General features: G+C 44.6%; 2 protein-coding genes across 2 annotated transcripts in view; both read left to right on the top strand.

Moving 5' to 3' along the window:
* LOC129841898 (cytochrome P450 11B, mitochondrial) overlaps positions 1-6,428 on the top strand; it is a 10,433-nt gene extending 4,005 nt beyond the window's left edge. Inside the window, exons 4-9 of the mRNA XM_055910249.1 lie at positions 2,535-2,738; positions 3,566-3,747; positions 3,881-4,047; positions 4,148-4,226; positions 4,561-4,773; positions 5,012-6,428. Coding sequence (XP_055766224.1) covers positions 2,535-2,738; positions 3,566-3,747; positions 3,881-4,047; positions 4,148-4,226; positions 4,561-4,773; positions 5,012-5,122 — 956 coding nt within the window. The 3' untranslated portion in view covers positions 5,123-6,428. The remainder of the gene's footprint in view (positions 1-2,534; positions 2,739-3,565; positions 3,748-3,880; positions 4,048-4,147; positions 4,227-4,560; positions 4,774-5,011) is intronic.
* A 3,760-nt stretch (positions 6,429-10,188) lies between these two features.
* Positions 10,189-12,500, top strand: part of LOC129841913 (pyruvate kinase PKM-like) — a 31,249-nt gene continuing 28,937 nt past the window's right edge. Inside the window, exon 1 of the mRNA XM_055910276.1 lies at positions 10,189-10,475. Coding sequence (XP_055766251.1) covers positions 10,469-10,475 — 7 coding nt within the window. The 5' untranslated portion in view covers positions 10,189-10,468. The remainder of the gene's footprint in view (positions 10,476-12,500) is intronic.

Raw genomic sequence — 12,500 nt, 5'->3', positions numbered from 1 at the left:
TTCCTGTCCTGGGGCTCTGTGGGGTCTGTATTTGTGAACAGAGCCCAATGACCAGCTTGCTTAGGGGGCTCTTCTCCAAGGTTCATTTCTCTGTAAGTGATGGCTTTGTTATGAAGGAACAAAATCGCTTCCTTTTAGGTGGTTGTAGAATTTAACGGCTCTTTTCTGGATTTTGATAATTAGTTGGTATCAGCCAATCTTTTTTTGGTGTTTTACATTGGTGTTTGGTGTTTTACAAAGGATATTTTTATAGAATTCTGCATGCGGTCTCAATTTGGTGTTTGCCCCATTTTGTGAATTCTTGGTTGGTGAGATGACCCCAGACCTCACAACCATGAAGGGCAATGGGTACTATAACTAATTTAAGTATTTTTAGCCAAATCATAATTGGTATGTCAAATTTAATCTTCCTTTTGATGGCATAGAAGGCCCTTCTTGCCTTGTCTCTCAAATCGTTCTCAGCTTTATGGAAGTTACCTGTGGTCCTGATGTTTAGGCCAAGGTACGTATAGTTTTTGTGTGCTCTAGGGCAACGGTGTCTAGACGGAATTGGCATTCGTGGTCCTGGCAACTAGTTTTGGAACACCATCATTTTTGTCTTACTGATATTTACGGTCAGGGCCCAGGTCTGACAGAATCTGTGCAGAAGATCTAGGTACTGCTGTAGGCCCTCCTTAGTTTTTTAAAATTTATTTTTAATTTATTTAATTTATTTAACCAGGTAGGCTAGTTGTGAACAAGTTCTCATTTACAACTGCGACCTGGCCAAGATAAAGCAAAGCAGTGTGTCACGTTCTGACCATAGTTCTTTTGTATTTTCTTTGTTTTAGTGTGGTCAGGGCGTGAGTTGGGTGGGTTATCTATGTTTTGTGTTTCTATGTTGGGTTTGTCGTTTTGTCTGATATGGTTCTCAATCAGAGGCAGGTGTTTGTCATTGTCTCTGATTGGGAACTATATTTAGGTAGCCTGTTTTGTCTTTTGGTTTGTGGGTGTTTGTCTTCCGTGTCAGTGTTTGTCGCCACACGGTACTGTTTCATTTGTTCATCGTTTATTGTTTTGTTTAGTGTTCTGAGTTTTAATTAAACATCACCATGAACACTTACCACGCTGCGCTTTGGTCCGATCCTTCTACCACCACAGACGATCGTTACACAGTGCGACAAAAACAACACAAAGTTACACATAAACAAATGTACAGTCAATAACACAAAATAAAAGAAAAATTGAAAAATCTATGTACAGTGTGTGCAAATGTAGAAGAGTAGGGAGGTAGGCAATAAATAGGACCTAGAGGCGAAAATAATTACAATTTAGCATTACTACTGGAGTGATAGATGTGCAGATGCTGATGTGCATCATTCTGGTTGGGGACAGAAGCACCAGATCATCAGCAAACAGTAGACATTTGTCACGGCCGTCGAATGAAGAGGACCAAAGCGCAGCGTGGTGAGCGACCATATTCCTTTTATTTAGGTGATGCCAACAAAAACAATAAACAATACAAAACAACCGTGAAGCTTAAGGGCTATGTGCCACAAACAAAGTTAACTTCCCACACAGAAAGGAGGGAAAAGGGCTACCTAAAGTATGGTTCCCAATCAGAGACAACGATAGACAGCTGTCCCTGATTGAGAACCATACCCGGCCAAAACTAAGAAACACAAAACATAGAAAATAGAACATAGAATGCCCACCCAAATCACACCCTGACCAAACCCAAAATAGAGACATAAAAAGCTCTCTACGGTCAAGGCGTGACAACATTTGACTTCAGATTCTAGTAGGGTGAGGCTGGGTGCTGCAGACTGCTCTAGTGCCCTCGCCAATACATTTATATATATATGATTAAGAGGGTGGAGCTTAAGCTGCATCGCTGTCTCACCCCACGGCCCTGTGGAAAGAAAGGGATGTGTTTTGGCCAATTTTAACTGTTTTTCTCCCAACACCACTTTCCATCAATTTGTATAGAAGACCCTTGTGCCAAATTGAGTCAAAATCTTTTTTTATATCAACAAAGCATGAGAAGACTTTGCCTTTGTTTTGATTTGTTTGTCAATTAGGGTGTGCAGGAGGATCATTATTTTAGATTGGCTCACTCCACACACAGCCTTAGGGAGAGTTTACGCGCTTTTGCGGTTTGACCCAAAAAAACATTATGATGCTCTTAGACAGCATCCCATAATTCTATGACAGTTAGACAGGGCCAGCTGCTTAGCTACATCAGAGAGGGAATAGATAGACGGAAACTCTATCCCCGTGACTGACGTGGCTCTAATGTAGAACTAACATGTCACATGATGGATGTTCTGTCTGTCTGTCTGTCTGTCTGTCTGTCTGTCTGTCTTTTAGGTGATCCAAGGTATCTAAATATCGTCCAGGGTAGAAATGGAAGATACAGTAGAGTCGACCACTGATAAGAACTTCAGATAAACTGTATGGACGGGGGGTTCTGAAGTTAATATCTATCTTCGCTTTCTTTCTTCTCTACCTTTCTCCCTTCTACTTTCACTTTTTCTCTCGTTCTCTTTCTCCAGCCAGTTGTCATGTCCTGTATGGAGAGCGTATCGGTCTCTTCTCCACCTCTCCCTCCCAGGAGTCTCAGAAGTTTATTTTTGCAGTTGAGAGAATGTTGGCCACCACCCCTCCTCTCCTCTACCTGCCCCCCCGTCTGCTGTGGCGCCTGGGCGCCCCCCTCTGGACACAACACGCCACTGCATGGGACCACATCTTCAGCCACGGTGAGACAGACACATAGAAGACAATCATACTCAAAAGGAATAAAACAATGATAAACTAATGATAGTAATGACAACACTTCTCCCCTTATTCACTACCATTCATTTTCCTCCTGCGGTCTCCTTCCCTCCTCTCAACCCTTCTCCTTCTCTGCTCTCAACCCCTCTCCTTCTCTGCTCTCAACCCCTCTCCTTCTCTGCTCTCAACCCCTCTCCTTCTCTGCTCTCAACCCCTCTCCTTCTCTGCTCTCAACCCCTCTCCTTCTCTGCGCTCAACCCCTCTCCTTCTCTGCTCTCAATCCCTCTCCTTCTCTCCTTCTCTCCTTCGCTCCTCTCAACCCCTCTCTTTCTCTCCTCTCAATCCCTCTCCTCTCCTCTCAACCCCTCTCCTTCTCTGATCTCAACCCCTCTCCTTCTCTGCTCTCAACCCCTCTCATTCTCTCCTCTCAATCCCTCTCCTTCTCTCCTCTTAACCCATCTCCTTCTCTCCTCTCAACCCATCTCCTGCTCTGCTCTCAACCACTCTCCTTCTCTCCTCTCAACCCCTCTCCTTCTCTGATCTCAACCCCTCTCATTCTCTGCTCTCAACCCCTCTCCTTCTCTGCTCTCAACCCCTCTCCTTCTCTTCTCTCAACCCCTCTCCTTCTCGTCTCTCAAACCCTCTCCTTCTCTGCTCTCAACCCCTCTCCTTCTCTTCTCTCAAACCCTCTCCTTCTTTTCTCTCAACCCCTCTCACACCTTGAACTGACTCATCTCCCATTCTCTCTCCTCACTGCTGTCCCCCCTCACCTTCCCCGTTTCACTGTCCTGTTCCCCTTTCCTACCTCCAGCTGAGAAAAGGATCCAGAGAGGAGTCCAGCGTCTGCGCTCCACCCAGGCTGCAGGAGGTGGTAGTGGGGGTACAGAGGGAGAGTTCACAGGGATCCTGGGTCAGCTGATGGATAAAGGACAGTTGTCTCTGGAGCTCATTAGAGCCAACATCACTGAACTCATGGCCGGGGGAGTGGACACGGTGAGTGCATGTGTGGTATGTGTGTGTGTCTAAAGCTCAGAGTATGCTCAGTGTGTGTGTTTGATGTGTGTACAGAATCTGTCTTGCCCCACCTATATCTTGGAATGTGAAATGAGTATGTGTGTATCCTTAGACGGCGGTGCCCCTGCAGTTTGCCCTGTACGAGTTGGGTCGTAACCCGGCAGTGCAGGAACAGGTCAGAGGTCAGGTGCGGGCAGCGTGGGCAAGAGCCGGCGGTGACGCCTACAAGGCCCTGCAGGGGGCGCCACTACTGAAGGGACTCGTCAAGGAGACCCTCAGGTACAGAGAATGTCTGCATTCATTTTAGAGATCTATATCTTTCAGTTTGATAGTTATTTGTAATCTGTACGTGTCTGTCTGTGTGTGCTGTGTGGTAAAGGTTATATCCAGTGGGGATCACTGTCCAGAGATATCCAGTCAGAGACATCACCATCCAGAACTACCACATACCTGCTGGGGTGAGATCAGTCTCACTCACACACACACACACACACACACACACACACACACACACACACACACACACACACACACACACACACACACACACACACACACACACACACACACACACACACACACACACACACACACACACACACACACACACACACACACACACACACACACACACACACACACACACACACACTTCTCCTCCATCTCTCTATCTCTTTCCCCCTGCCCTCTTTCTCTTTATCTCCCTCTCTCTCTCGCTCTCTTTCCCTCTCTCCCTCCCCCTGTCTTTCTCTTCCTCTCAATCCACTTTCTCCCTCCCCCTCGCTCTCTCAGACATGTGTCCAGGCGTGTCTGTATCCTCTGGGGAGAAGTCGAGATGTGTTTCAGGATCCGGAGCGTTTTGACCCTGGTCGCTGGGGGGCTCAGGAGTCTAGAGAGGGGCCTGGGGGGGGTGGAGGGTTCCGCTCCCTGGCGTTTGGATTCGGGGCCAGGCAGTGTGTTGGCAGGAGGATCGCTGAGAACGAAATGCAGCTGCTACTGATGCACGTGAGTGAAGGAGGGATGGAGGTTTGACAGAGAGGGTGATGGGAAAGCAAAGGGAATAGGGAAAAGGAAGAGAGGGATGTCAAAAAGGAGAGAATGATGTGAGAAGGAAAGACATGATGAGAGTTAAGAAGTGAAGTCTGGAGAAGATTAGTTGAATCTATGCTAATGAGTCCCCCTTTCTCCTTCGCCTCACCCTTCCTACCCCTCATTTTCTCTCCCTCTCTCTCCCTCTCTATAGATCCTGTTGAGTTTCCGTCTCAGTGTGTCGTCTTCAGAGGAGCTCAGCACTAAATACACCCTAATCCTCCAGCCTGAAACCCCACCACGCATCACCTTCAGCACACTCTGACACACACCCACACTCACCCCCCCCCCCCCACACACACACACACCAATCGTTTAACCAACCAAACAAATCAATCATTTTATCAATCCATTATACCAGGTAATCGTCAATGAACTCACCAACATCCTTACCATATGGTCCACATGAAAACATCAAATAATAATAAAGTCCTATTTTTGGTCAATGAAAAGGCCAGTGTTTTCTTATTCATTTCTTTTTCAGATGTTGATTAAGGTTTGTTACAGCGGGATAGATATACTTAGACATGAAGAAGATTAACTAATTTCACTCTCCCGAATCCAAATGGATTTCTCCCATCAAAGCCGCAAACAATTATCAGATGTGTCCACAAGATGGCGGTAAAACCCACAGCAAAACTACATAAACAAATGATTGAAATGATTATTTTGCGAACCTGGTGCTATTCGCGTCTCCACATCCGCAAATTTGTCTTCGTTGCTGCTGCCTGAAACTCACAGGCTGGTGTTCTTCTTCCTCTAGGTATATCTTTCAATTTGAGCTATTCAGTCTCTCTCTCTTTATTATTATATCTTTTTTTACAACAGTTAGACTTCTGGAATATCTTTGTCATTCGTTGTGAATGCATGCTCTTACAATAATTAGCTGAATCGCACAATCCCTGCAACCATTTCAAGTAAAAAATAAATACTCTGCCAGAGCTCTGCCAAGTTTAGGCTGCTAAACTCAACCGGCTGCTAAACTCAACCGGCTGCTAAACTCACCAGGCTGCTAAACTCAACCGGCTGCTAAACTCAACCGGCTGCTAAACTCAACGGCTGCTAAACTCACCAGGCTGCTAAACTCACCAGGCTGCTAAACTCAACAGGCTGCTAAACTCACCAGCTGCTAAACTCAACCGGCTGCTAAACTCACCAGGCTGCTAAACTCAACCGGCTGCTAAACTCAACCGGCTGCTAAACTCAACAGGCTGCTAAACTCAACAGGCTGCTAAACTCAACTGTGCGCCAATTCTTTCTTTTTCAAAAGCCATGGTGACACATTGTTGACATACTGCTCAAAGGAAAGGAAGTTTTTATGACAGGTTTGGTCAGTTTTAGTTTGTGATTAGTTCTATAACATTCTGTTCATCCCAATCCCTTTGCAAAGTCACTGGATGAAAATGTCATAATAGTCAGTTTATTGTTTGGTGTTGCATTAAATCTATTGCAAAACAGGTTTGAGATAAATTGGATGATATGGGCTGAAACTGAAACCCCAGCAATAATGGTTATGTAACCCTTTAATTACTGGCCATCCTGTAAAATACTAGTTTAGGCCACTTGAAGAATGAAGTCAGTACTGAAATGATGGCTAATATATTAGGACTTGATGCCAAAGGCTGTGTTGCATCTAAATGAGCTGTATGTCATGCATTTTGACAGGGTGTTATGTCACATTATGTGTGCTGTATGTCATGTATTTTGACAGGGTGTTATGTCACATTATGTGTGCTGTATGTCATGCATTTTGACAGGGTGTTATGTCACATTATGTGTGCTGTATGTCATGTATTTTTACAGGGTGTTATGTCACATTATGTCTGCTGTATGTCATGTATTTTGACAGGGTGTTATGTCACATTATGTGTGCTGTATGTCATGCATTTTGACAGGGTGTTATGTCACATTATGTCTGCTGTATGTCATGTATTTTGACAGGGTGTTATGTCACATTATGTGTGCTGTATGTCATGTATTTTGACAGGGTGTTATGTCACATTATGTGTGCTGTATGTCATGTATTTTGACAGGGTGTTATGTCACATTATGTGTGCTGTATGTCATGTATTTTGACAGGGTGTTATGTCACATTATGTGTGCTGTATGTATCTAGCTGTGTTCTGGAGTCCAGGGGAGTGGCTTCACAGTGTACATTCTCTCTAGTCAACTCCAGCACAAAGGTCTGTTTGTGTTCTGGCTACTGATTTACACCCTCTGTCTGTTGGCTTTTCAGGGTAGCTACACAAGTGTGTGTGTTTGTGCGTGTGTGTGCATGCGTGCGTGTTTGTGCATGTGTGTGCATGCGTGCGTGTTTGTGCGTGTGTGCATACCTCCTTGACAGAGACAAGAGAGAACATGCGAGAAGGATAGAGAGCAGTTGCTTCGAGAGGTATCTCTACCTGAAAATACATGATCTAAGTGATTGATAGTTGGTATTCAGCAGTCATAAAAGTATGCCTTATTTACTTTGAAGAACTACTAAAATAATGATTTTGTCAGACAACTTAGGCAGCAGCTTTATAGATGTGAGATGGTGACATGGAATGAAATAACAAAGTCATCAAATAAAATAAATATTTGACTAAAGTATTGTGAATGAATGACTGTTAATAAGTGATAAGTGGTAATGGGCAGTCACTACCATCATGGGACTTGTATTGTTTTATTCTGTGTTACAGCATTCAACCCACAGAATGCATAGTGCATTTAATGTCCATTTTTTTTAAATCGAAACCCATGATAATTATTTTTAATAAGGAACCGAAACCAAACTGACCTCAAAAAGCACTATTTTCTCAGCACTTGTGTCCCCACAAGGTTAGTTAAACAAGACTGTGTGTGTTAATTAGTGTGTGTGTGTGTGTGTGTGCGTGACTTGACCCAAGTCCAGATTTTTCTTCCTGGTTACCCATGTTGGTTTACAATAAGCTTTACATGTATAAAGACACAGTACAGTATAATGTCTGTGAACAGGTATCTCTATTGACCCAGCCTATCTACTGTGTTTATAATCCTTTAACTACCTTGTATCAAACTGAAGATTACATTAGCCTTCTTCAGTTCTCAGATAAGTGTAGTTCGGCAAAACACATTCACAATCACACATACATACAGCATCTGTGAAGGTCAAGTTGCAGGGCTACAAGTCAACAATGATGAACTCACCGGGTTCAATCACAGTCCCCAGGATCTGTGAATGTGCCAGAGATGCATAATGTCAGTGACACAGTCATTATCTAGTCGTCTTGGCACCTAGAAAGCTAGGAGGAACACATTGGCAGACCTGTATTACAAGACTCTCATGATATCACCACTGACATTCAGAAGTTTAGATGAGATGACATAGAGATGACATAGAGATGACATAGAGATGACAAAGAGATGACGAGAGATGTAAAAAAAAAAAAAAGAAGTGTTGCACCAACCACCTACCCTGACCTTAACCCTGACCTTAACCCTGACCTTAACCCTGACCTTAACCCTGACCTTAACCCTGACCTTAACCCTGACCTTAACCCTGACCTTAACCCTGACTGTAACCCTGACCTTAACCCTGACCTTAACCCTGACCTTAACCCTGACCTTAACCCTGACCTTAACCCTGACCTTAACCCTGACCTTAACCCTGACCTTAACTCCACCCTGACCTTAACCCTGACCTTAACCCTGACCTTAACCCTGACCTTAACCCTGACCTTAACTCCACCCTGACCTTAACCCTGACCTTAACCCTGACCTTAACCCTGACCTTAACCCTGACCTTAACCCTGACCTTAACTCCACCCTGACCTTAACCCTGACCTTAACCCTGACCTTAACCCTGACCGTAACTCCACCCTGACCTTAACCCTGACCTTAACCCTGACCGTAACTCCACCCTGACCTTAACCCTGACCTTAACCCTGACCGTAACTCCACCCTGACCTTAACCCTGACCGTAACTCCACCCTGACCTTAACCCTGACCTTAACCCTGACCTTAACCCTGACCGTAAACTCCACCCTGACCTTAACCCTGACCGTAAACTCCACCCTGACCTTAACCCTGACCGTAAACTCCACCCTGACCTTAACCCTGACCGTAACTCCACCCTGACCTTAACCCTGACCGTAACTCCACCCTGACCTTAACCCTGACCGTAAACTCCGCCCTGACCTTAACCCTGACCGTAAACTCCACCCTGACCTTAACCCTAACCGTAAACTCCACCCTGACCTTAACCCTGACCTTAACCCTGACCGTAAACTCCACCCTGACCTTAACCCTGACTGTAAACTCCACCCTGACCTTAACCCTGACCGTAAACTCCACCCTGACCTTAACCCTGACCTTAACCCTGACCGTAAACTCCACCCTGACCTTAACCCTGACCTTAACCCTGACCGTAAACTCCACCCTGACCTTAACCCTGACCGTAACTCCACCCTGACCTTAACCCTGACCGTAACTCCACCCTGACCTTAACCCTGACCGTAAACTCCGCCCTGACCTTAACCCTGACCGTAAACTCCACCCTGACCTTAACCCTAACCGTAAACTCCACCCTGACCTTAACCCTGACCTTAACCCTGACCGTAAACTCCACCCTGACCTTAACCCTGACTGTAAACTCCACCCTGACCTTAACCCTGACCGTAAACTCCACCCTGACCTTAACCCTGACCTTAACCCTGACCGTAAACTCCACCCTGACCTTAACCCTGACCTTAACCCTGACCGTAACTCCACCCTGACCTTAACCCTGACCGTAACTCCACCCTGACCTTAACCCTGACCTTAACCCTGACCGTAAACTCCACCCTGACCTTAACCCTGACCGTAAACTCCACCCTGACCTTAACCCTGACCGTAAACTCCACCCTGACCTTAACCCTGACCGTAAACTCCACCCTGACCTTAACCCTGACCGTAACTCCACCCTGACCGTAACCCTAACCTAACCCTGACCTTAACCCTAACCTAACCCTGACCTTAACCCTGACCGTAACTCCAACCTAACCCTGACCGTAACCCCAACCTAACCCTGACCTTAACCCTGACCGTAACCCTAACCTAACCCTGACCTTAACCCTGACCGTAACTCCAACCTAACCCTGACCGTAACCCCAACCTAACCCTGACCTTAACCCTGACCGTAACCCCAACCCCAACCTAACCCTGACCATAACCCTAGATGAAGAAAAACAAAACCATGTGATCAATAGTGAAAAAGTCACTGGCTATCACATGATCATCCAGGCTGACCTCTGTGTCAAAGGGAGTGGACACTGTGAATGTTTACAGTAGATTGGGCTGAGGGGTGTAGAGAGGAGGGGGAGAGGGAGGACATTTGGGAAAGTACAGAGATTGAGCATTGACTGTGGAAAAGACAGACAGACAGACAGAGGTCAAAAGGTAGAGAAGGGAATGACAGAAACCCAGTCGGAAGGAGCTACTAAAGAACAAAGTTATCCCCTGATTTAAACTAATTCAAGACCGTATCAACCTGAAAGTCGAAGGACTACAGAGGATTCCTGAACTAACAGACCGACAAACAAAGGAGTGGACAGACAGACAGACAGAGGTGATAGGCTAGTACAGTTGGAGTCTGAAAAAGCTTTGGGTCAAGATGGGAGGTAAGTCTGTAGAGCTGCTAGCATACAGGGGGTTAACCTTTAAACTTCTCCATTAATGGAATAGAAGATTGAAGTGTTACCTGGCTGATTAAAGGTTAAATAGGTTCACCCACACTAGCCACTTTCTGTTGCTATAGTGACCACATTGGAGTTGACGTCTTTCAGACATTCGACCTCGACTCAAGATTAGGTGGAACAGAATCTTCTACAGTGGTTGTACATCTATTCTCTCTTCAGTCGCTGCCTGATGAAAACCTTGCAACTTGGTCGATTTGTTATTGTTTTTACCTTTATTGAAAGTGGTAACACCCCTCAGTGTACTCTGAACATTTCAGGACCAAGAAAATGTATATCATACTTTTATTTAAGTTAGCTTCTGTAGATTCACAATTGCATGTTCGTTAATGGGAAAAATATGGTATTTTTTAAATTTCCTGAAAAGTTTATATTTTGGAGATCAGACAGCGACGTTTTATTCCAAGGTCATATGACTCATAGAAGTCACTGATGCAAAACCAATTTTCTACAGTCCTCAGCAGAATTTTTCTAGTCTGCTTATCATCATTCAGGAAGCATCAAGCGTAATATCGTAAGAATGTTATTGTATGAATTTTGGTTGTGTTATAATAGTTATTGTTGGTTGTTTGGTGGTTAAATGTTGAGGGTTGTATACCAGAATTAGGCAGTTAGATTTGCATTGCCAGGAGCTGACCCAGAGCACAGTGGTGGTTGGTCAGGATAACCTGAGGTTCATTGACTGTCCAGGAACACACACACACACACACACACACACACACACACACACACACACACACACACACACACACACACACACACACACACACACACACACACACACACACACACACACCCTTATCTTCCTCACACATAGAACACTTTTTCAGCTATTGTCAGTATGTCATGTCCACACCCAACCATATCTCTCCTCTATGGAAAGCATGCACTGATCTGTACATTGCAACACAGTGTTGGGACCTAATCTCAGCCTTACAGTCAGCCAGAACAGGTGTCTGTTTTGGTCAGTAACCAGTTTCAGTTTGTTTCTGTGTGTGTGAGTGTGTGAATTAGTGATGGGGCTAAAAATCGAAATATTAGTGGTGGAAGATATTACATCGATATTTGACTCCAAGTATTGTTTAGTAAAACATTTTTGCTTATCTAGCATTAGTTGACATGTATTTTTCATCCTATAAACTCATGTATTTTTCATCCTATCGCTTGTTCTCCATTTTCTTTTTAAATAGAGAGCCAACATGTTTTCAGCATGACTGATCAAAATTCATTTTCTGATGCGCTCTCTTGTCCCTCTGCAGCAGACATAGTGAGAAATATGTCTGGAACCTCAAATCACAATAAAACTGCAGTATCTAATCGCAATACATGTAGAATCGTGAGAATCACAATACATATCGTATCGGCACCTAAATATTGTGATAATATCATTTTGTGAGGTGTGTGTGTGTGCGATGTGTCAGAGGTAGAGCTCTGTGGAACACTTAATAATGTGTGCAGCAGGGCATCGGAATTGGGTCACAGAAAGGAGACAGAGGGAGAGAATGATGGAGAGCGTGAAAGATGGGATGGAGAAAGGGAGCACCGTGCCTAGACATCCCACAGGACACATACTGACAAGAACATCACAGTCCTCAACAAGCTAAGAGAGGGTCTCTCTCTCTCACTCTCTCTATTTCATAGTGTTGATGTCTTCACTATTATTTTACAATGTAGAAAATAGTACAAATAAAGAAAAACCCTTGATTGAGTTGGTTGTCCAAACTTTGAGTGGTACTGTATATTCATAACATGTTTTTAATGGATGGATTGCATTTCTATAGGCCCATAAGAGCACTCACCCAGGTCTCAAAGCACTTGACCTTGAACTCACCTTCTCCACCAATCAGGGTCTCAATTCAACCCATCGCTCTGAAGACCTGCGCTACAGCGCAATAGAAATGTATTTCCATGTCTATTTTCAAGTTTATTTCCACGATTTCCATGTCAGGT

The sequence above is a fragment of the Salvelinus fontinalis genome, unplaced genomic scaffold, assembly GCF_029448725.1.
Source record: "Salvelinus fontinalis isolate EN_2023a unplaced genomic scaffold, ASM2944872v1 scaffold_0002, whole genome shotgun sequence".
In the NCBI taxonomy this organism is placed as follows: Eukaryota; Metazoa; Chordata; class Actinopteri; order Salmoniformes; family Salmonidae; genus Salvelinus; species Salvelinus fontinalis.
The sequence above is the reverse complement of the archived record's forward strand: the minus strand, read 5'-3'. Positions and strand labels throughout refer to the sequence as shown.